The sequence below is a fragment of the Exophiala oligosperma genome, assembly GCF_000835515.1.
Source record: "Exophiala oligosperma strain CBS 72588 unplaced genomic scaffold supercont1.8, whole genome shotgun sequence".
Classification (NCBI taxonomy): domain Eukaryota; kingdom Fungi; phylum Ascomycota; class Eurotiomycetes; order Chaetothyriales; family Herpotrichiellaceae; genus Exophiala; species Exophiala oligosperma.
In genome coordinates this window covers 373,012-396,308 of record NW_015622825.1, presented here as the reverse complement: position 1 = coordinate 396,308, position 23,297 = coordinate 373,012, and the positions used below count along the sequence as shown (strand labels likewise).

The 23,297-nt window shown below is 52.7% G+C and overlaps 8 protein-coding genes and 1 non-coding gene across 9 annotated transcripts; 6 read left to right on the top strand and 3 right to left on the bottom strand.

The window, feature by feature from the left end:
• Positions 1–12: 12 nt before the first annotated feature.
• PV06_08165 lies at positions 13–93 on the bottom strand. Its single transcript has one exon. It is a non-coding gene; the product is annotated as a tRNA-Ser (tRNA).
• Positions 94–1,014: 921 nt separating this feature from the next.
• Positions 1,015–1,626, top strand: PV06_08164 (uncharacterized protein; the record flags this gene model as incomplete). Its single annotated transcript, XM_016409471.1, has 1 exon — positions 1,015–1,626. One exon carries the CDS (start codon positions 1,015–1,017, stop codon positions 1,624–1,626), a length of 612 nt encoding a protein of 203 aa, XP_016259779.1.
• Positions 1,627–2,750: 1,124 nt separating this feature from the next.
• PV06_08163 (uncharacterized protein) lies at positions 2,751–3,480 on the top strand (the record flags this gene model as incomplete). Its single annotated transcript, XM_016409470.1, has 3 exons — positions 2,751–3,126; positions 3,187–3,300; positions 3,356–3,480. The coding sequence occupies 3 exons, from the start codon at positions 2,751–2,753 to the stop codon at positions 3,478–3,480; spliced, it is 615 nt and encodes a 204-aa protein (XP_016259778.1).
• A 1,439-nt stretch (positions 3,481–4,919) lies between these two features.
• PV06_08162 (uncharacterized protein) lies at positions 4,920–6,435 on the top strand. Its single transcript, XM_016409469.1, has one exon. The coding sequence runs from the start codon at positions 4,950–4,952 to the stop codon at positions 5,739–5,741; it is 792 nt and encodes a 263-aa protein (XP_016259777.1). The 5' UTR covers positions 4,920–4,949; the 3' UTR covers positions 5,742–6,435.
• A 63-nt stretch (positions 6,436–6,498) lies between these two features.
• On the bottom strand, positions 6,499–8,901 carry PV06_08161 (uncharacterized protein). The gene is made up of 2 exons (XM_016409468.1): positions 8,065–8,901; positions 6,499–7,949 (listed from the first exon to the last, which is right to left on the bottom strand). The coding sequence occupies exons 1-2, from the start codon at positions 8,773–8,775 to the stop codon at positions 6,885–6,887; spliced, it is 1,776 nt and encodes a 591-aa protein (XP_016259776.1). The 5' UTR covers positions 8,776–8,901; the 3' UTR covers positions 6,499–6,884.
• Positions 8,902–9,934: 1,033 nt separating this feature from the next.
• Positions 9,935–12,555, top strand: PV06_08160 (uncharacterized protein). Its single transcript, XM_016409467.1, has one exon. The coding sequence runs from the start codon at positions 10,102–10,104 to the stop codon at positions 12,247–12,249; it is 2,148 nt and encodes a 715-aa protein (XP_016259775.1). The 5' UTR covers positions 9,935–10,101; the 3' UTR covers positions 12,250–12,555.
• A 2,965-nt stretch (positions 12,556–15,520) lies between these two features.
• Positions 15,521–17,947, top strand: PV06_08159 (uncharacterized protein). The gene is made up of 4 exons (XM_016409466.1): positions 15,521–15,991; positions 16,096–16,233; positions 16,305–17,198; positions 17,252–17,947. Exons 1-4 carry the CDS (start codon positions 15,665–15,667, stop codon positions 17,546–17,548), a joined length of 1,656 nt encoding a protein of 551 aa, XP_016259774.1. The 5' UTR covers positions 15,521–15,664; the 3' UTR covers positions 17,549–17,947.
• Positions 17,948–18,704: 757 nt separating this feature from the next.
• PV06_08158 (uncharacterized protein) lies at positions 18,705–21,349 on the top strand. Its single transcript, XM_016409465.1, has 4 exons — positions 18,705–19,087; positions 19,147–19,189; positions 19,247–19,369; positions 19,435–21,349. Exons 1-4 carry the CDS (start codon positions 19,044–19,046, stop codon positions 21,118–21,120), a joined length of 1,896 nt encoding a protein of 631 aa, XP_016259773.1. The 5' UTR covers positions 18,705–19,043; the 3' UTR covers positions 21,121–21,349.
• A 552-nt stretch (positions 21,350–21,901) lies between these two features.
• PV06_08157 (uncharacterized protein) lies at positions 21,902–23,196 on the bottom strand (the record flags this gene model as incomplete). Its single annotated transcript, XM_016409464.1, has 2 exons — positions 21,902–23,013; positions 23,076–23,196. 2 exons carry the CDS (start codon positions 23,194–23,196, stop codon positions 21,902–21,904), a joined length of 1,233 nt encoding a protein of 410 aa, XP_016259772.1.
• Between the last annotated feature and the right edge of the window lie 101 nt (positions 23,197–23,297).

Below are 23,297 nucleotides of genomic sequence, written 5' to 3'. Positions count from 1 at the left end.
CAAAAAAGAAATCGACACCAACGAGATTCGAACTCGCGCTCCCGAAGGAAATGCCTTAGCAGGGCATCGCCTTAACCACTCGGCCATAGTGTCCGAAACAGGCAGATATTTGCTTGTAATTTGGGGTAAAAATTGGCAGTCTCAGTCTATATACTTTTTTTACCTCGGCTACCCATTGTCCGAAGTTTTACCTTCGTAGTCCTGTGGCTTGGCAAAGACAACCCTAACGACCCCTCAGGCAATAGGGCCGTCTCTGTCGCTGTGTTCTCACAGGAGAAATTGTACCTAGGTAAAGAGTCGTAGGGGTAGACATACCCTCAGTCTTGCCCAGCCTTGCTAGAAATGTCGACTTTTTACACAACATTCCTGACTTAATCGAAATCGCGGGCTCAGCAGTCCATGCCCAGGACCCATTTCAAGGGGTCTTCACTCCCACAAGTTTGTGCAATTCTTCGGGGTGAAAATCGTCAGGGCAGACCATTCAGAGACGAACAACGAGCCTTGAAAGCCTCCAGCACCTGTCTAGATTATCGCTTTCACATCCTGAAAGAAAATATGTCTTAAGAGTTACTTGATTAGTTTCAACACAGTGACCCTAACGGCACGCATCTCTGCCTCGTACTCCCAGTCGTGCTGTCTGACGGTAGGCAAATGACCGTCCAGGTGCCTGTCACGCGATGCGTCGTATATCAAGACACTGTCTGTGAAGATAATTCCTGGTTTGGACTTTACAAGAGTCCAACGTTATTCACGGTGGTAAGCTGTCTGCATTTCTGTTCTCTATGGCAGTCTCGTCCGGATTCGTAAACTTCACTTTAGGTCACCATTGAAGGATTTCATTGATGAATGTTTCAGTGCGGGAGTGTAGCTGTCCTCAGGCGTTGGATGAACTGTGAAATACCCAAGACCAAGAAATGATCCCACCTTGGTTGTCCTGCAGTATCCTCTGGACGGGTTCGACTTCTCAAGATCAGCAAAATCCCCTCGCCGGCACCCGCATTGCGACCGTCCATTATGTCTGCAGCAAAAGCAACTCCTGTCCTCGACTCTGCAGATGCCATCGACCGATTCCTTCGCGGATCTGCGGCAGCCTCTGCCTGGACACCTTCTCCCACCATCAAAGGAGTTACGCCAGTCAAGGGAGGTTCGACGAACCACACATTCAGGCTACATTTTCACAAGCTACTTGAATCGACTGGTGTTCCTGGAGACTCCTTTTCCCCTACAAGCGCCATTTTCAAGTACTTCCCTGACAACATTCTTCTGACCCCGGAAATCAGCTTCAGTAGCGGGCGCCAGGCCTTCGAAGCTCGCGCTCTGACTGATCTCGCCAAGCATCTAGACTCTGCACCACGAAAGGGCGTTCAGGTCAGCCTACCCAAGTTACTGCACGCAGATTTGGATGAACATTTCATCATCGTCGAGGATCTAAGCCCAGAATGCGACCTTGGCCATCTGAATCCCAGGGCTTCAATCAACTGCGCACAGTTTGTTGGCCAGGTGGGCACAGATCCGTCCAAGACTCGGGCCGCCGTCAATGTTGCTCGAGCTCTGGGGACCTGGCTTTTCAACTTACACTCCCTTGGCCGGGAAATGCGACTGAAGCTCCCAAGACAACGTTCCTAGCTCCGCAACTTCGGGTTTGAACGCATAGTCGCCGATGATGCCGGTGCCACCGCCCGAGGCACCTGCGAAGAGGTTTGACTCAGAGTCGAGAATGGCGATGTGTGGAAGATGATTCGACTCCGTCAACTGATCTCGGGCCATGTAGTAGGCGGTCGAAAGTCCAATGATTCCTCCTCCGAGAATGACAGTCGTGTTATGATCTTGTGGCAAAGGGATCATTGGCGCCATTGGGTCCGTCTGAGATATGTGACCCAGCGGGAAGCCGGGCGAGAGGAATGACAACAGCCAAGACATGTCCGCAGGAGTTGTGCTTCTTGTGAACTGCAAGTTAACTGGAAAATGCAATTTCGCAACCGTCTAGTGAAGGAGGTGGCTCAGATCATATAGATATACTCCGTGAGCGATCTCAAAACTTTCGCTCCTGCGCCTGATCACGCCGTCGGGCGCATCACCTTGTTGAGCGGCTGGAATTGTGTGCCCTCTAGGCCGGTCAGGATGGTTGGGTCGCTATCTTGACGGCCCCGCCCTGCTATGATTTGCAATCTCGTCATACGCATTCACTCCATCCTTGAACTATGCTTTGAACCTCTGCAGCTAAGACAAAACGTTATACAAAATGTAGTCTAAAAAAATCTGCTCTGAAGTAGAGTAGGTGGTCCAGCCATCATCCGAATCAAGGAGGCGGGACTAGCCGTGCCCGGAACTTCGGTTAAGTGCAAGGCTGAAGTTTGTTTTAAGGGCCCCCAGGCCAAAGAGGAGGCAATGGCTCCGGGGATTGTGGCTGCAAGTTGCAGGCAAGCTTTTTTACTTGCCACCTTATTTATACCCACTATTGGACCTAATTAACTTGAACTTTTGGGGCCTATTGTACGGAATAGTAGCCTACATAGTGAGCTGCATGTCAAACTGGCCTAAGGGGATCGCAAGAGACAAACAACGACGCCCCCGATGTCATGGGCGTCTTCTCCTGGATAAGTGACAATCAGATGCACCGGGTGATAATCAGGCGTCAGCCTTGAGACCCTTTTTTTCATCCTCATCGTGACCTTCTAGCCTGGGCATCGAGTTATCGATAGCCGAAATGTACTAGCCCAAGCCAAAGACATACGATCAGATTTCTTCAAATGTCCCAGCATATCCACACCTCGATTGAAGGTCGAGTCCCTGATGATATAGAACACGAAGACACTGCAAACGGAGGTGTCACAGACAGCGCACCACTACTGCACGATGTTCAGCCCAACGAAGACGAAACCCCGAAACCATGGAAATCTTCTTCGAGAAGCCGCATCCCCATGATTGTCTATCTCATCTTCCTCATGGTCTGCCTGGAGTTCGAGGAAAGCGTTCAGGCTATACCCACAGTCCGCCTCTACGAGTCAGCAATCTGTCAACAATACTACAATGGCACAGTCGAGGAGAGCAGCCGCAAAACCAAGCCAATCCAACAGAACCTGGCCCAGATACGCAGGTGGCAAGGGCTATTCGATGCGCTCCCCAGTCAGTACAGGGTGAAAAACTGCTTTTGGTGTTGCGCACAATAACTGACACTTGCCACAGCCTTGCTTCTTTCTATTCCTTTTGGGTACATGTCTGATATAAAGGGCCGTCGACTTGTTTTATTCCTGAGCGAACTCGGCGAGATATGCTGCTTGGGCTGGATCCTGATGACTTGTAAGTTGTCTACCATGGTGCTTCCAGCGTCTGCTAACCACAAGTCGGTTTGAAGGTTTGCTCTGGGCTAAAATCCCCATCTATGTCGTCTGGATCAACTCTTTATTCAGGCTGATAGGCGGTGGGCCCTACGAGGCAATCGGGCTCATCGGAGCATTCTGCCTTTGCGGAAGATCCTGAAACAACACTGAAAGATAGGGTCACCTCCGTAATGCAGGCCTATCAACTCGTTCTGAAAGATCGGAGGACGCTGGCTGCACTTACCTGTGTATTTCTCGCACAGTTCAGATCGGTCGGCATCGGCATCCTCTTGCCCTATGCTTCCTTCAAATTTGACTGGCCTCTCTCAAAGGTGTGAACATATCCCGATCCACCAAGCCATTGCAACTGACATAGGATCCTCCCGGACTGCAGTCCTCATAACTCTTATATACTGCGTCAACATCGTAGTATTTCTGATGATTCTTCCCTTTGGAACCATCGGCTTGAAACGTATTACTACGCTACCAACGACAGGTGTGGACCTACTCATTGCCAGATGCAGTTTAGGACTCCTTGCCAGCTGAGTTTTTGTCATTGGCATTGCGAATACAGTGGGCCTGATGTTCGTAGGTACGTTGTCGAGTCTTTTTTTTCATTAATACTACAACCATGATCTAATCATTCTTTGATCATCCAGGCTTGTCAATCTTTGCCGCTGGGTTCGGAGCGAGCATATCCATGGTCTCTGTCATGATAGACTTCTTCAGAAAAGACTATCGTGCACGGGTCTACGCGCTTCTCTCCATCGTTGAAGAATTCACACGCCTGATCGGCACACCGTTGATCCAAACTGCGTGGGCAAGAGGGATTGAATGGGGCGGTGACCTTCTTGGACTTCCTTTCTGGATTCTGGCTGTGAGTTTCAAAGCCACCCACATATCACAGATTGATGGTCATTTGCTGACAAGTAACGGCCTACCTGTAGGCTTTATTTCTGATTGCTTGCCTAACTGCGATATTCATTCTAGATTCCAGGCGACTTGGGAGATCAACACTTCAAGACTCCAACTCTGATCACAGCAGAGCAATTTGAATGAGCGCGACAGATTCATGTTGGATGGCTATCGTGACAAAGTCGGTCAGAAGGAAGGATGATCTTTTGTTTCTAGAGAAGACTTCCCCCCTTTCCGCTCCTGTAAGAGATATCAAGTGAGGAAAAGGGCACAGCACGTTTCCGCAAGTTACGATGTCAGAGAGCACCAATAGTATGTTATCCAACTTGCAGCTTCCCTGAATGCGAAATCTCACCGGTTGGGCTGAACACATAACCGAATACGAGACCTGCCTAGACTGCAGGATCATAACGAACTATGTGCGTGGCAGTATACTAGTAGTGTAGTAGCACCATCTCGAAGGTTGGTATTGTGAATGATGAGGAAGACAGAAGGACCAAGTACTCGAGCAGCCCTTAGCGAGAGCTCCATGATCGCTTAGGGAGGGGGGGAAGCAAAGCGGTTAGCGCCTAATCAGAATGGGATGACGGACAATCGGTTTTTCCGGTTCTTCTCACGTGACTACCTAAGTAGGTACGGCACAGCAGTTTGGGAAACATCAACCAACTCACCCATCTCTATATTGTTTCTTCCACATTGTCGCATATTTTCACCATGGTTTCTTCCTCGGCACGAGCATTGTTCTTCATGCGGCAATGCCGCAGGAGCCTACCACAGGCAAATCGTCGTCAGGCTCACGGTGCCTCGACTCGGAGTCCTCGTCGTCAATCGTCTCAATTCGCACCTTCGAATTTCACCAACGCTCCCTCGAACCCCAAACCATTCGAAGTCGAGTCCTCTTTCTCTTCTTCTCCGTCGTCCCCGACGACCACGTCCACAACGACGCTCGCCACTCCTCGCCCGACCTACGCGCACCCGCGTGCCCGGCGCTTCACCGCCACCGAGACCTCGACGAAACTGACGGCGTGGACGTGGTTCAAGACGCTCTTCGGCTGGCGCCCCGGGCCCAGCAACTACAAGCCCGCCCCGTTCCACATCACCAACAACCCTTACCGGGCTCGCAAGCGGTGGCCCCCCGACTTCAACGACCTCGACCCCAAGCAGCAGTTCCACTTTGAGAAGACGTACCGGCGGCGGGCGGCTCTCAAGTGGGCTCGACCGACGTGGACCAAGAGCATCAAGATCCTCCAGCAGACCCTCATCATCTTCACCGTCATCTACTTTGTCTTCATCCTGGAGCCGACCCACGGCCACGGCACCCCGTTTGACGGCTTCCGCGTCTGGTTCTTTGGCAAGATTTCCAACCTCGGCCAGCTCCCCGAGTCCACGAGGGTCGAGGTGGGAAAGTTGAAAGAGGAGGCCGAGAAGAAACTCAATGAACGGGCAGCATCAAAGACCGTCGCGGACACGGATGCGACTAACAATTCTCCCACGAGTGCGAGCTGATCAATGACAAAACGTCTACGGACCTTTCTCACGACGAGGCACACCATGACTCATGGAGGCCCGGTTGAAGAATGACTCTATTTTTGTTACAGCAACACCTAGTGCGGTGACTTGACCACTCACCATCTTGACAAGGAGACTAGAGATTCGCATCTAGAGACCTCATTATCGCTTGCACCTGAAGGAGCCCGAGAGGAACAAAGAAGGCCTGCAGGAATGCCCTCATGGAGGAGGACGTGAGAGGCAACTTTCTATTGACGACGACGACAACTGACAACCAATTGAATAGGAGTCAAAGTTTGTAACAAAGCCACTTTGAAAGAGGGCCATGTTCGATTGCTCTTTTTCAACCAACAGGCTGTGGTGAAAGTATGCAATCCAACGTTTCCACCTACCAGATGTACGCTCTATGACGAGGTCTCAATGTTGTATATATGTATACATACCAACCATTATGCAAACTGGAGAATACAACCTGGGGACAGGATCCACGTGCCGTAATGATACTTGTTTTTCAATGCAGCTCTAGAGTCCTTGGGATATGAATACTGTGTGTGTACATACCTACCTAGGTATGAATGAATTCTGGTTTCTCAACCTCATGAGGCTCTTAGCTTGGAATATGGAATGCCAAAAATAATTCTGTCTTCATGATACTCTCCATCTTTGGAACTTGCATACCGAAAAGGTGTAGTGCAGATACATGCCGACTTCGACCAAACAAAAAGACCGACAACAAGTCGGGGCTGCAAAGAGGGTATAATACGCTATTGTGTTGTAACACTCTGTTGTCTGATGCCTTGTGACTCGCCGAAGACACGAAGCTTATGAAAACACCCTTGACTCGGTGTATGATTGTAATAGCAGTATGCCATCCGACCATCTACTCTGTATAATCCTGTCACCACCTATAATTGTAACGTAGTTGACCCTTTCCCGACCATCCCTCCCTACCCTCCTGACTCCATCGACGTGAACAGAACGAGTGTGGGCATCTAGGCAGGTAAATAAAGGATCGAACGACGTTTACCGTCATGCCTGGGTACCGAATGCAAAGCTACCCACCGCAGACATCTTCCCTTCGTACTCAGTGTCCCTCCACCATGATATCTCTGTGTCCCCGCCAACCCGGTCCCCGACTTCTCACGCCTTGCCCAGACCGACGAGGGCGAGCAATGCGACGTTCATGACCACGAGCACCAGCCAGATGATGACGGCCAACGCCGTCACCACCCAGCCATTTCGCATGTTGACCGGGGCCCCGCCGTGGACGCCACTCTCGTCCGGCACGGTCATGATGTGGCTGCGACTGGTGAACCAGACCAAGGGGGCGGTCACAAAGGGCAGGATGACGCTGAGGACGACCTGACTGGCGGTCAGGGCCTGGTTGAGCCCGCCGCGGCCGATGGCGCCGGCGATGACGATGCTGGGGACGATGCTGACGGACCTCGTGACGAGCCTCCGCATCCAGGGCTTGATGGTCCAGCGCAGCATGCCCTCGGACACCATCTGGCCGGCCATGGTGCACACGATGCCCGCCGACGTGCCCGACAGGAGCAGCGCCAGGGCGAACAAGGTGCCCGCGGCGGCGGACAGGTTCTGGCTCAGGAGTCGGTGGATGCCGAAGAGGTCGGCGTCGGTGGCGGCGGTCGAGGGGTAGAGCGAGGCGCCCGACACGATGAGGATGGCCGAATTGACAAACAGGGCGAACGTGAAGAGCGACGACGCGAGCTCCACGATCGAATACTTGAGGCAGGCCCGGATGGCGTAGATGGACGGGCGGTATTTCTCGCCCTCTTCGTCCTCCGAGACGAGGGCGACCATGTGGCCGTTTTGCTCGTCAACCTGCCTCAGCCGTGGCTGGACCACACCCGAGCCCAGGAAGATGGAGTGAGGCATGACCGTGGCTCCCATGATTCCGCAGGACAGGTAGATCCCGTTGCCTTCCACCACCGCCGCCGAGGGCAGGTAGCCCTTGAACACTTGCCCGGCCGTCGTGTCTCGGATGTAGGACAGTTGGATGCAGAAGCACACCATGACACCCAGTACCAGGCCCATGACGAAGTACTCGAAGAGACGGAGTCGCGTCATGGAGCCGTCGGGCCGGTAGAAAAGGAGCAGGATGAGCACGTCGACGAGGGTGATGGCACATCCCGCCACGAGAGGAATGTGCAAAAGAAGATTCAGTGCGATGGCGGAACCAATGACCTATTTACAACTTGTTAGCCATGTGACACAATTTGATATCTCGGTATAACGGCCCAGGGGGATTTCGAGGTTGACACTTTCGTATCGGACAGGGCTTTACTGGCTTACGGCTTACCTCGGCGATATCAGTAGCGATGATGGCCGCCTCCGCAAACAGATACAAGGTAATATTCAACCACTTGGGCAAGTGTTTGCGGCAGTTTTCGGCCAGGTCAAGACCCGTCACACTGCCCAGCTTGATGCAGAGTGATTGCAGAAAGACGGCGAAGAGGTTCGACAACAGGATGACGAAGAGATGGCGGTAACGTGTGTCGGCACCGGCTTGGACATCGGTCGCGTAGTTTCCTGGGTCGATGTACGCCACTGCGATCATGAACCCGGGGCCGATGAACTTGACGTACTTCTGCAGAGTCACGACAATCTTTGCAAGGATGCGTTTGGGACGGCTTGCACCACCTGCGTTTGAACCCCGAAACCATGACTGCGAAGAATGACGACGATGAGCCAGAGATCGCTGCCGTTGTGGGTGTTGTTGAAAGGCCGCGAGATCTGCATCAGTCGAGGACTGGTGCGGATCTCGTGGATCAACCTGGACGGTGCTGGCGGATTTCATGGCCATTGCATCTGCCTCCGGGATATTGACGGGTTGCGTGTTGATTTGATCAGGTTCGTTATTGTCGAGACTCGACTCGTTCACACGCTGCTCCCGGAGATTGACGATGCCATTAAGGTCGGCTCTCGTCGTCAGATCTCCGCTGAGAGCGTGCGGACTCTGGTTCCAGTGCGGATGGGCTTCTGTATCGTCATTGCGTGATGGTCGATTCATGATGGGCGTGCCGAAGATGAGTCTTGCTTTGTTGGATGGATGGATGAGTGTCTACAAAGTAGAGAAAATGAGAAGAGGAGTGGTTAAGAACAAACGCAACGCCCTCTTCTCCTGCTGAGGTTTAGGACATTCTGATACGACCAAGAATAAATCTCACTCGAGTTGGAGGGGCGGAAGGAGCCTCTAAAGATTTTCCGACGTGGTCCCAGCGACCGACGCGGTTTGTCCCGATCTTACGGATTTGTATCCAGTTGATATGATATGAGAGGGAGATCTGACTTGCTATTGTTTACTCCATTTTTAAACTCGTAAGGCTTAGCAGAAATGGTACGCCAATTAGCTGGAATCTACTCCGTACCATGTCGCTTCTACGCGTATTCGCGGGGATGCAATGAGCCGATTCTGTTGTGCCGTAGCTGATCGGTATTACACACAGCTCCATCATCTCTAGACAGAACTATGTTGTTCATTGGATCAAAGCCACTGGTGCTGACGAAATGTCTGAACACAGCATGAAGAGTCTTCTGTAAGAGTATCGAGTGCTTGTCACAATTCCGTCTACCGCGTTTGAGACTCTTTGACACAAGTGATGAAGATGACGCTTTCCATGGTGACTTTAGCGACAAAGTGTGGCTGACACTGCCGCCTTCCAATGCAGCATCGAATTGCTTCGACGGCATCACACCCTACCCAACGTTTCGATTCCCAAGGACTAGATATACCGAATCAAAAAGAAAGGTATTTTTCGTAATCCTGAAGTCGGCCAATTTCACCCGCAAGAATCAAAAAGGGGGGCTCGGACAGGAACGTGAAAGGTCTGAATACTGGTCACCAACTTCGAGGTGAAGATCCGACAAGACTTGAAAAGCGAATGAGCCTCCGTTCAAGCTTCCCAATATTTCCTTGTAATTGAACATCGTTAGTTTCAACCATTAATCGAAAACAATGTTGCAAAGGGAACTCAACAATCGCACACTAACGAGCGAAGGAAACATTATTTTCGCGTGACTATAGAGCCCACGGTCACGTGGACCGCGATTCTTCACATGCCAGATTCAGCCGAGGCTGCGGTCCGTGTCATGCACTGATTACGACCAATGTCCGCTAGACGTGTTACTCTGTAGGGCGTTGACGTCTACGTGATGCGAGTTCGAGTGACGACAATGTCCCCTGGTTTCCTCGACGCGGCATTACCAAACTCCAGAAGAACATGACAGAGATGTCCTCGGGCTAGTGTTCCTGTGACCGTGTATCGCGACATATCGTCCTCGCCTTCGACCGAATTGTCCTCGCTTTGACTTGCGCCGGTGTACCTACACAGCAGCCATGGCGGCGCAATCGAAACTACTCCCACCAGGACGGACGGTCAAACAATTGATCTCGGATCTGACATCCTTGTACCTAAAACACCGCACCAAAGTCTCGCGGACGGTGTATATCACGCTGGTCGCGGCTCTGGTCCATCGAATCCACAATGCCATCTCGGAGCAAAAGGCAGCGGCGGCCAGGAGACAAGATGAACTACGAGTAGTACGGACGCGGCAAAGCGACGAAGCCGCGGAGGAGTCGGAACCTAGCAAAAAACAAAAGACAAAGAGGGTGGAAATCAATAGAGAGTTCCTGCGCAACCTGCTACGGCTGCTCAAGATCGTCATCCCGGGTTGGCGGAGCAAAGAGTTGCGCCTGATTGTGAGCCACAGCGTGTTCCTCGTTCTGCGCACCCTGCTGTCGGTATACGTCGCCGAACTGGACGGCAAGGTCGTGTCGGCGTTGGTCAAAGGCCGCGGACGAGACTTCGTGTTGGGCCTGGTATGGTGGATGATGGTGGCTATCCCGGCGACCTTTACGAATTCCATGCTGCAGTACCACCAGACGCGACTGGCGCTGGCATACCGCACACGCCTCGTGAACCACGTGCACGAAAAGTATCTCGACAACGAAAAGATGACCTTCTATGCTCTGTCGGCGCTGGACGATCGGATCAAGAACGCCGACCAACTCGTGACCGTCGATATTGCGCGCTTCAGCAACTCGCTGGCTGAATTGTATTCCAATCTCGCCAAGCCGATCTTGGACATGGTCATTTACAACTATTCTCTCTCCAAATCTGTAGGTGGCGAGGGCCTGTTTGCAATGGCGTTGCTGGTGCAGCTGTCAGCCAATGTGATGCGGGCCCTGACGCCGCCTTTTGGACGTTACGTCGCGGATGAGGCGCGCTTGGAGGGAGAGTTTCGTTTTCAGCATACTCGGCTCATCGATTACAGTGAAGAAATCGCGCTGTACGCGGGCCATGAAGCAGAGAAGGACGGCCTGGATAAAGGTTATTTCACGCTGATCAAACACGTCAACCGGATACTGCGAAGACGCTTCTACCATGGCTTCATGGAGGATTTTGTCATCAAGTACTTCTGGGGTGCTCTGGGTCTGATCCTGTGCTCGCTACCCGTCTTCTTCAAGATCCCCGGACAGACCCTGCAAGCGGCCGGTGATCACACAGAAAGCTTTGTCAAGAATCGTCGAATGCTACTGAGTAGCTCAGATGCCTTTGGGCGCATCATGTTTTCTTACAAGGAAATCACCGAGTTGGCGGGATATACGTCTCGCGTTGCGGGATTGCTGGACGTCATGGACGACGTGCGTGCAGGCCGGTTCGAGAAAAACTTGGTCAGCTCGGCGAGCATCGAAGAGAATGCGGCCGTTCTAAAGGGGAGAGGAAGCATCGAGGAAAGTGCAAACATTGAGTTCAAGGATGTTCCCATTGTCAGTCCAAACGGTGATGTTCTAGTGAAGAAGTTGACGTTTGCCATCAAACCTGGTGACCACCTGCTTATCGTGGGGCCGAACGGCTGTGGCAAGTCCAGCCTGTTCAGAATTCTCGGTGGCCTGTGGCCCGTGTACGGTGGGAGTGTGAAGAAGCCTAGCTTCGAGGATATCTTTTACATACCCCAGCGGCCATACCTGAGCAGAGGTACACTGCGGGACCAGATCATCTATCCCGACACATTGTACGAATTCCGTGCAAAGAACGGGTCTGAGGAAGCCTTGAGAGAAATCCTGGTCATTCTCGAGATCGAGTCGATCCTCAACCGGCCAAATGGCTGGGACGCGGTGGAGGAATGGCGAGACGTGTTTTCCGGTGGTCTTCAACAACGGATCGCCATGGCAAGGCTCTTTTACCATAAGCCTAAATATGCCATTTTGGACGAATGTACCAGTTCGGTGACCTTGGAGATGGAGAGGAAAATGTACGAGACTGCAAAGGGGCTCGGGACCACGCTCATGACGGTGAGTCATCGACGCAGCTTGTGGAAATATCATAGTATGATTCTCCAGTTTGATGGACAAGGAGGATACGTCTTTAGCAAACTCGATGCCGAGAGGAGGATCAAACTGGAGGATGAGAAGGAAGAATTGGATGCTCTGCTCCGCGGTGTTGAAGGATGGAAAGCAAGATTAGCTGAATTGGAAGGTTGACGATGAGGATGATGACCTTGGAAGAAGAAGTACTTGGCCATTACCAAGAAGGTCAAGAATTCGTCTTATTTCATTACCTGAGAAGGTACGGAGTACCTGTATATCTACTATTCCCCGAGGTTTGTAGAGTCGGTACTATCAGTGGAAGAGGAAATGATTAAACCAGACACCCCTCTAGATGGAGGCAAGCGAACCTACCTGGCACTGGCTATCGAAATGCTATTTGGTCGTGGAGGATGCACGCAGACGCATACTCACTCACACCACATTCACACTCATATACATATCTGTCTGCCTGCTTGGAGGGTGAACCAGTGGAAAATTTGTATGTCCAGTATCAATTTACAAATGCGCATTCACATGCGACAGTCGTCGAGTCCTCTACGGAGTACCTCACCTCTCCTTCTTCTTCCCTCGGAAACGAGATGCGAGCTACACCTCGCATCGACCGTGCAGCCACGCGCGGGAGGCGAAGGACTTTGCCATGTGCCAGAGTAACATCGGAGAATCCTCGCCTATGTACGAGGCCACAGCCATTAGTGAGATCTTGCAACATTTCTGGCTCCGGAGAGTGGTATTGTTGGTGGGGACGGAGGGAGAGGATGACTGTACGTTGGAGCTATTGTACTCGCAAACCCACGGGGTGGAGGGGAAAAGAGGGTGATTACCGAATGACAATTACCGCGGAAGAGCTTCTAGAAGGATTCCTCAGCACGCACAACACACTTTTCACTCATCGATCTTGTCGCACGAAGTGGAACGATGGAGCTGAAGTTTTTTCTACGTATGGCATCTGAACTCCGTAGGTAAGTGCCGGACGACAGCATAGTTTTTTTGGCCTATTCGTCATCAACCGTCGCCAGTGGAGTCGCAAGAATGAATTGTTCGATTGTTCCAGATGGAAAATATGGAACGACATGGAGATGAAAAAAAAAGAAATGCTTGAAAGATGGTCAACTAGCTGAACTGGGAGAAAATCTCCGTGCACATGTCCTCCGTACGAGTAACGAGTCTCGATGTACGGGATAGTGGTGTGCTCCCTCTCAATTTCTACCTACGACCAGCCAGCACCTCCGTCAAACCAATGCTCTCTCTCCTTTTACGGAGAATAATCCATGCATTTTTACTCCGTACTGTGGTTCGCATTCTGCGGGAGAACTACGGAGAAGGGCATTGCACCGTGAAAGCATAGCGTGCTTCTCTGTCAGCACTGCTTGCATCCAACTAATCCAAGATCAGATCGACGTGGCTCGCTTCCATTGACCTTGTACAGGATTTTCAGGGTGCTAGATCTAGGCAAGTAGTGGTGGCACACGGTGGAGGAGACATCGGTTCAGGTCTTGATTACAATAATGGTGTGTACTGGATACTCCGGATCTGGGAGTTCTATTTTCTCTGAGACTCCAACGCGGTCTGAGACAATAATGAGCAAAAGACATGTCTCGAACATCATTCTTGTGTCACGCTCTTGTGTCCTGACATATTGTGTGTACAGAAGGCACGAGAGATGATCACCAGGACGCCACCTAGTGGGCTCGGCGTAGAGACTTGGGCAGTCTTGGGTCGTCTTGTATACGAACAAGCCTCCTGCGTTGTAGGCATGCACTGGGGGGCCACTGACCGGTAGTGTGGCCCGAAGAATCCAATCTCGGCGCACGATCCTTGCTCAGACAGGCGGCCTCCAGCACTGGCTGTCCTTTTTCTGCCACTAACGCTTAATCTTGTTTCCCGGCCAATCCAGCCTGCCCGACGATGACATTCCTTGCCGACGTTACAGCACGCTAACCACCATGGATTACGACCTTCATCGCCCCGCAGGTGCACCGCATCAACCCACGGGGGAGAGAGGGAGTTCAGAAGCAGCAAAGAGTGCGAGCAGGATCCCCGGGCTGGACAGAAAAATGGCACTTTCCTATCAGTACCTGAATTGAAATGAGAAAATGGTCGATATTTCAGTGACGGGCACCGAGTACGGACAATATGTCCGTCGTCAACAACAATGATCGAGATGTGTACGAGTCACACATGTCAAGATTTGCAGTTTGACAAGCTTTTCCACTGGAGTTGGCGATGGTCACGTCTAGAGCTAAGAGTTTTGGATCTGCTCCATCGCAGACTTCAAAGTCCGTACAGAGTAGGAGTTGGATCTTTACTAGAACCGTAGATACTCCGTTGGAATGATGGGCTGATGCCTCTGGCGTGATCAAACGTCCCTCAAGAGCCCGGCTCTCCACCAACAAGGCTCTGAAAGCCTGCGTGACCAGATAGATACTGTAGATGATTTTTTTGGTGGCACTTCCAGCCGCGCGGGGTCTCCATTGGTGATGACACTTGACGCCCCCTCCAGGTTGCCCAATCCGAATATGGGCAGGTCGCCGTCGCCGAAGAGGAGCCTGAACAAGCCCAAAGCTTCAGGCTGCTTGTCCAGTGACTAGTGGCCGCCACGTCTGGAGGTGAGGGTGACATTTTCTCTTCTAGCCCCCTCTACATGGCGCCGGGCATTGACCAGTCAATCGATCTGGCTTGCTGCTGTTACGACTGTGAGCAGACACGCCCGGACCTTTGATGGTGTGGTATGCCCCCGCAGTCGCAGATTTTACTCTTTCGTACGGAGGATAGTACTGTATCTGCCCATGGCGTATGGAGGAAGGATGGATCTCCCTCCTCGTCCCGCATGAGCCGCCTGTCTCTGCCCTTCTGACTTTACGGTACTGTATGTACTACTGACTTTGGCTCATGCTTTCCCACTCACTCTCCCTCCGTGACTCCGCGATCCCTAGGGTATCAATAGCCGTGAGGTCCAATCGACAAGGGACGACATGGTCCCAGCTCGAAATCATGGGACTTAGATTCTACATTGAATGCCACGCTGCTACCCACATTTTCTCTCGGTTGCCCTGTCCACTGCCTCTGGCCAGCACTCCATGGTAACCTGGCAGGTGAATACGAATGGGCATGGCACTTTTCGGCCATTGCCAGGCCCGGTCTATTCCTGTTCCGTGAAGGAATTTGTGATATCACTCGCCAGTTCACGCTCCATCGTGCATCTGTCACCCCCAGTTTGTTGATCCTGGTTTAAGCTCCTCCAGAGTTCCATCCACCACAGAACTCCGTAATCAGTCGCGACTCGCTACTGCCACCAGGATCCAACAGAACCCTGTCGCTTCGTTTGTCTTTTCGCCTCCTGCGCGACGCCTGCTTGACCATCCAAGCTCCTTCTCTGGACACCGAACAATAAAAGGACCCTCCTCGCCTTGTTCTCTCGGTTGCGAGCTTGTCTTCCTTCTCCCTCAACACCCAACCTTTCTTCTCCTGCACCTACAGAGTAACCTTGCTCTCCCTCCCCGTTCTCTTCTATCACGGATACCAGCATCACAGCAAGGACACCCTTACCCTAGCCAGTCACACATTCATCATGCCGGGTGGAGCGGTCCGTTCGCTGTCCACGACCAACGATGTTAACCGCATCGAGGCGCCGGTCACCTGGAAAGCATACCTGATCTGCGCCTTTGCGTCCTTCGGTGGTATTTTCTTTGGCTACGATTCTGGTTACATCAACGGCGCGACGTCCAACCCCGAATTCATTCACTTCATCGAGGGTCCTGGTAAAGATGCTTTGACCTCCTCTCACTCGTCTCTCATCGTGTCCATCTTGTCCTGTGGTACTTTCTTCGGCGCTCTCATCGCTGGTGATGTTGCCGACATCATTGGTCGCAAATGGACTGTCATTATTGGTTGTGTGGTACGTACCATTGCCTGCCCTGCATCTGAAGATAGCCCCGAAAATAAAGCCTTCGGGCCTTTTAGGCCTCCTGGGACCATATGCTAATTTACTCGAAACGACAGATCTACGCTATTGGTGTTTGCATTCAAATGGGCACTGGTCCTGGCCACGCTCTCGGTCTGATCGTCGCTGGCCGTCTTGTGGCTGGTTTCGGTGTCGGCTTCGAGAGTGCCGTTGTCATTCTGTACATGTCTGAAATCGTAAGTGGCTGCCCCTAAAATCATATCTAGCTCGCGAGCCATTCCGGAAACTGACGAGATCCGCCTTTTAGTGCCCCAGAAAGGTCCGTGGTGCATTGGTCGCGGGATACCAATTCTGCATTACGATTGGTATCCTGTTGGCTTCCTGCGTTGTCTATGCAGTCCGCAATCGAAAGGACACCGGTGCCTATCGCATTCCCATTGCCATCCAATTCGCTTGGGCCCTCATCCTCGGTATCGGTCTGGCCTTCCTCCCAGATTCGCCCCGATACTTCGTCAAGCGAGGCAAACTCGAGAAGGCCATCGCATCGCTCTCCCGCCTTCGTGGCCAGCCTCCCGAGTCAGAGTACATCCAGGTCGAAGTTGCTGAGATCATTGCCAACGATGAGTATGAGAGACAGATGATTCCTGCCACTGGCTGGTTTGGCAGCTGGTTCAACTGCTTCAAGGGTGGCCTCCGACACCAGAAGTCCAACCTGCGCCGAACCATCCTCGGTACTTCTCTTCAGATGATGCAGCAGTGGACCGGTATCAACTTCATCTTCTACTACTCGACTCCCTTCTTGAAGTCGACCGGTGCCATCTCCAACTCCTTCTTGATCTCCCTGATCTTCAACTGTGTGAACGTCGGATCAACCCCTCTCTCCTTCTACACTGTTGAGAAGTTCGGTCGTCGCCCACTCCTGATCTGGGGTGCTCTGGGTATGCTCATTTGCGAGTTCCTCGTCGGTATCATCGGTGTCACCGTGGGATTCAACAAGACTCACATTGATGCGGCTGGAAACAGCATTGCCAACAACATTCCTGCTGTTAATGCGCAGATCGCGTTTATCGCCATCTACATCTTCTTCTTCGCCTCCACCTGGGGTCCTGGTGCCTGGATCGTCATTGGCGAGATCTTCCCTCTTCCCATCCGATCCCGCGGTGTCGGTCTCTCCACCGCTTCCAACTGGTTGTGGAATACCGTATGTTTCATGTCCTCCCGCGGCCTTGTGGTGTTTTTACTAACCCTCCCTAGATCATTGCTGTTATCACTCCTTACATGGTCGGTGAAGACAAGGGCAACCTTCGTTCATCCGTTTTCTTCATCTGGGGTGGTCTCTGCACTGCTGCCTTTGTCTACGCATACCTCCTCATCCCCGAGACCAAGGGTCTATCATTGGAACAGGTTGACAAGATGATGGAAGAATCTACTCCACGCACATCCGCCAAGTGGCGACCCACCAAGACCTTTGCCGAGACTATGGGTAGCCAGGGCGGTGTTCTCAACAAAGAACTTGTCCAGGATGCCGAGCGCAAGGGATCGGTCTTTTAGAGGAGATATGACCCACTTGTTCTTCTTTCGAGACAAGCCAGAGAAGCAAGAGAAGCACGTAAAGAGAGGCCTTGAAAACATCCATATCCCACTACTGAGCCAAGATATGGTCTGGCGCAGGTCGTTTTCCTAGTGCTCCTATGGCTGTCGAGCCTTGATCTGCATTTGACCATGATTATTATCAACGTACGGATATGCCTTGAAACAACCACAAGAGGACACACGGGCCCCTCTCGGGCTGGCAGACAGATATCAGCAGGGTGAAGAAGGCGACAGCTGGTGTTAGCGAGAAGTAGTAATTATCTGCATGCATTCTTGCATCTGCATAGCATGCATCATGGCAGCATAAAGGAAACAAATGTATCCAAGAAAGATTCCTTTCTCATAATTTGATAAGTCCATCCGAATGACAGTGTGACCATTCGTGTGATTCTAGGGAGTTTGGACACTGACATCGTCTCTCTCTCTCTGCGTGTAGATACTGGTGACCCGCTTTTCATGGCGGGCTCCGTGAAGATCCCAAACGGTATTGATATTGTGTATCAAGACAAGAAAGAGGTCTTCTTGTGATACTGGCCTGCGATATTTTTGAGGTATCACTTGTATTTGACTGGAAAAACAAATCTCCCGAACTCCGTTGAGTTTGTGTCGCACAGCATCAGTGCAATCTTAATCTTTGCGATTTTTCTACAACGACTTCGACATTCGATCACTTCGACTTCTGAACCATTTGCCCTGGCGGACAGACCTTGAGGGTTGGCCTTGACCCGCAACAACCTCCGCGCTGTCCCTAACCCTAAGGCTGTGAATCTTGGGCGTCGTCGAAAGCGACTTCTAAGAGCTCCGCAAAATCGGCCAATAACGTCCAGGGCGCATACCTACAGACCCGCCAAACACTGGATAAAGAGACTCTGCGCAGCGTTTGTGCCTTGTGACTTTTCATCACAGACACCGACCTACCTATTGCACACTCAAAAAGAGGACATATCTTGATCAAGACACAAACCATGGAGAGGTCCGGCATCGGGAATGGCCCGCCCTCGGATCATGCCTGCCTCTACCTCCCGACATCCCCAATCTTTCCTTGTTCCCCGCAAATGTCAACAGCCGAAAGAGCTTTCCGTGCTCATCTCAGATTCCACCCATTCGTTCGAGCCCCGTCCTGGCTGGCTTTGCTGCATTGCTATGATGGATCCTCCATAACAAGAAGGCGGAATGATGCGCGCGATATGAGGGCCAAACGGCGTAAACGGTAACAAGTGCTCGAATGTGGTACTGTTGATCCACCTCCCCTCCGCGTTTCGTTTCGGTATCAAATGGCTGAACTTCTTCCCACTTTCCGTTCCCTTTTAATACAGAGCTCTCACACCTGTTGTTGGACTTACTTCATTGGCAGGTCACTTCCCTCTAGTTGACACCTACCTCCCTTGTATCGAGAAACTCAGCATCATCCAAACGCTTGTGCAGACACAGAGACCAAGCCAACCTTGCCATCATGGGTTCAATGGCGAAGAAACGCAAGGTGGATTCCGCGCAACAGTAGAGACCAGCACCCCCAGATCACTGTCCACAAGAGTTGACGAGCTGACGAGCTGCAGGGAATATACCACTTCTTTCGCTTTCTTCGAGGCCGTTTGGGAGGTAGGATTTTCCCATGGTACCGAGCTCCCAAGAATCTGAAAGCTGATATTGTTGCAGGCTGGTATCACACATGTCTTCGTCAACTTGGGCTCCGACCACCCCTCCATCATGGAAGCCATTGTCAAGGGTCAAAACGAGAAGGAAGGGAACTTTCCCAGGATCATCACATGTCCCAATGAGGTACAAAAGCACCACCACCACGACCATCCAGGAATGAGTATCACAATGCTGACGAGTTGAAATAGATGGTTGCACTATCCATGGCCGACGGAATGGCCCGCTTGACGAACAAACCTCAATGTGTGATTGTCCATGTCGATGTAGGAACACAGGGTCTCGCTGCTGCCGTCCATAATGCCTCCTGCGGTCGTGCACCCGTCCTCATCTTTGCCGGCCTCTCCCCTTACACGATAGAAGGCGAATATCGAGGGTCAAGAACAGAATACATACATTGGATACAAGATGTGCCGGATCAGAAACAGATTGTGTCACAATACTGCAGATATACTGGCGAGATCAAAGCTGGACGCAACGTGAAGCAGATCGTCAACCGTGCTTTGCAGTTCGCGACGAGCGACCCGCAGGGGCCGGTCTATCTTTGCGGTGCTCGTGAGCCAATGGAAGAGGACATTGAGCCTTATCATCTCGACCAAGGTGTCTGGCACGCCGTTGGGGCTACTGCTCTGCCACAAGATGCCGTCGAGATGATTGCGAAGGAGTTGGTCAAGGCCAAAGAACCCCTCATGATTGTGGGCTTCACCGGTCGAAATCCAGCATCCGTCGAGGCAAATGTGGCCCTCGCCGATAAGATACCTGGATTGAGGGTGCTCGATACTGGCGGAAGTGACATGTGCTTCCCAACAAATCACCCGGCAGCTTTGGGCCTGAGATATGGTTCGGAGCCATCCATCACAACGGCAGACTTCATCCTGGTGGTCGATTGTGATGTGCCCTGGATCCCTACCCAGTGCAAGCCTCGAGCGGACGCCAGAATTGTCCACGTCGACGTCGATCCCTTGAAGCAGCAAATGCCAGTGTTCTATATTCCGGCCATGGCTCGCTTCAAAGCTGATTCCGCAACGGCCTTCTCCCAGATCAACGACTACCTCTCCTCGAGCTCCGAACTCACCGCCGCGCTCTCCGATAAGTCGCACGCCGCGGCAGCCAAGAAGAGGCAAGCGGCGTATGATGCGCGATGGGGCCATTTCAAAGAGCTCGCGAAGCTACCCTCAGACCCGGCGAATGCCTCGATCGACCCCCATATTCTCGGTGGACAAATTCGCGCCACCGTGCCCGAGGACACGATCTTCGCAGTGGAAGCCGTCACCCTCACGGGCTTCATTGCCGATCAGATTGCGCCCGTGCTACCCAAGTCGTGGATCAACTGCGGCGGCGGCGGTCTCGGCTGGTCTGGTGGGGGTGCCCTCGGCGTCAAGCTCGCGAGTGACTTCCAGCACCGTGACCTCGCCTCCGGCGACCGCACCGGTGCCACGAAGGGCAAGTTTGTGTGCCAGATCGTCGGGGACGGCACCTTCATGTTCAGCGTGCCGAGCTCGGTTTATTGGATCGCACAGCGGTACGACATCCCGATCCTGACGGTCGTGCTCAACAACAAGGGGTGGAACGCCCCGCGACGTTCCATGTTGCTCGTCCACCCGGACGGCGAAGGAAGCAAGGTCGACAACAAGGCGTTGAACATCAGCTTCGAACCGACACCAGACTACGCCGGGATTGCCAAGGCTGCGAGCGGCGGAAAGGCCTGGGCCGGCACGGTGGAGACTGTGCAGGAGCTGCTTGACCTGTTACCTCAGGCTGTAAAGGCCGTGAGAGACGAAGGGAGAGCGGCAATCCTGGAGGTCAAGCTGGGTTCCGACCTCGGCACGAAGAGAGGCGTGGTGAATGGTTCCCAAGTCGGGGCGACCAGTGGATGATGATCATCCTTGTTGCGGAGAGTGAATCGAAATCGAATCGAGTCATGTACAGTGCAATTTAGTTCTGTTGTGAAATAAGCAGAAAATGGACGAGAAGGATACAGACAAACGTCCACCGCTGGCAGTTCGTGACAATAGGTTTCATCGATGAACAAGAGTAGGCAGGTTTGTAGTCAGTTTCATGAGGGCTTGGGTATTGTCCCTTGAGTGAAGGATTGACATGCCCGACGTACACATCAACGGCCGGAGCCTCCTCTACATTAGAGTCTCAATCCTTCACTTCTCGCCGTTACAAACTCCGAAGTGATGCCTAAAAGCATGCCTAGTATTATGCCAGACTGCACCTATAAACTCCCCCTTAGAGCTCCCCTCATTGTACCTACTCCTAGGCACCCAAGTATGTATACGTCGCTCTCGCGTCATTAGGCTTTTCATCAATGTGACCTCATGGCTCGAGATGCTGGTGGTTTGGACGACAAAGGGGAATGACGGAAGGATTGGATCAATATTAGACTGTCTGTACAATAATTTTATCTGCATCAGCTGGTTTCGATGTCGCTGATGTGCATGGCACGCGGGTACCACCATTTTCCGTCGCCAAAGTCTACGCCCCGTATTCTGTTTGTAACACAAACGTCCCCCCCCAAAACAAAAACCGTATACGCAATCGGGTATCTGGTTCTGCCAGGTTTCAAAGGGTTCGGCGCCCGAGGCGAGAGAGGAAATCAAAAGAGTGTCCTCCTCCTGATAAAAGGCGTCCAAAATGGAATCCATGCGATACTTAAAAAGCCACTCCGACATCCGAACCCCTTGCGGCCTCTCCATGCTCATCCACCGTGACGGCGTCGACGACTCCGTCCACAGCCTCTGCGGATGAGGGTGAATTTCCCAGAGGGTCTTTGTCCGTGGGTCTGATGGCCTGATTGGCACCATCGGCAAAACCGCTTTCAAGTGGAGAGCCCATGGTTGTCACGGTCGTCGTGCTGGTGGTGTTTTGGAACGCGACCGACGAGTCAGTCCCGGCGGTACTGACTACCGTCGACTCTGTGGAGGTTCGCTGGCGACATCTCATCCCTCGTTGCGCGTCAGTCCGTGGTGTCGCCGAGGGCTGGTAGAAGGTGGCCCTTCGCCGTCGCCGTTCGGGGGACTTTGCAGTGTCCCACGACGACGAGTGATTGGTGGCCAACCACCGAGAGACCCTCCTCTGAACGCGGCAGTCTGGATGACGGTGGTACTTGCCGCATGCTTCCGCCTCCACGGGCCCAGACCTCGTCGGCTCGACCGGGACCTGGACACTCCAAGGAGGTGGGAGGATTGGCAGGGACGCCGTCGACACGGGGTGCGAGTGCAAGGCATCGTGTTCGGAAGCGGGACGAGAGGTCGGTACGACCGTCGACGAAACTTCATCCAGGCGCATGTCCCCGGGTCTGGGCCGGTCGATCATCGACACCGCCTTGGCCAAGGCAGGGGCCGAGACCTCGAGACGGGCGAAACATTCCGACCGGGTGCGTGTCATGGTCCGAGCCGGGGCTTTGATCGCTCCGTCCTCGGTGAAGCTCAGGCGATCGAATCTCGGTAGGTCGGAGAGGCGGTTGCCACCCTTGTGGATGGCGAGTTCGAGGGGCTCCGGCGTTGGACCTGGACATTGGACCCGAGTCGCGGGCATGGCCGTCGACTGGAGCGGTCTCGAGATTTGCGTCGAAACGCCACGTCTTTGGGATGACAGGCTCCCTCTCAGACTCGTCATACCGTTCGAGACCCATTTGGACAGTTGTGACGGTGGGGGGCCGGTCGTTATGGACGGGAGTTCGTCGAGCTCGCGAAACACGGTGAGGGTCATGGGCGAAACCAGATGAGGCCGCCGGGTGTGGACATGTAGTTCACGCTCGATGCCTGGGGGGGGGATGTCAATGTCGGGGCCATGAACAGTAGGGATTGCCCGCGAGGAAACTCACCGTGAGACCTTTCTCCATTCTTGCGTCCATCGTCCTTCGTCCTTGACGAGAAACACCCGAGAATCGAAGCAAAGATACCAGACGACCCAGGCAGGTCTTCTGAGGAATTTCTCGATAGCATTTCGCACGAGGCTGAGTGGCTCTACAACACGAAGGTGTTGTGCTTGTTGCATCGGATTGAACTTCTCTCTCGTGTAACAGAGGTCGTCAGCAAAGAAGGAC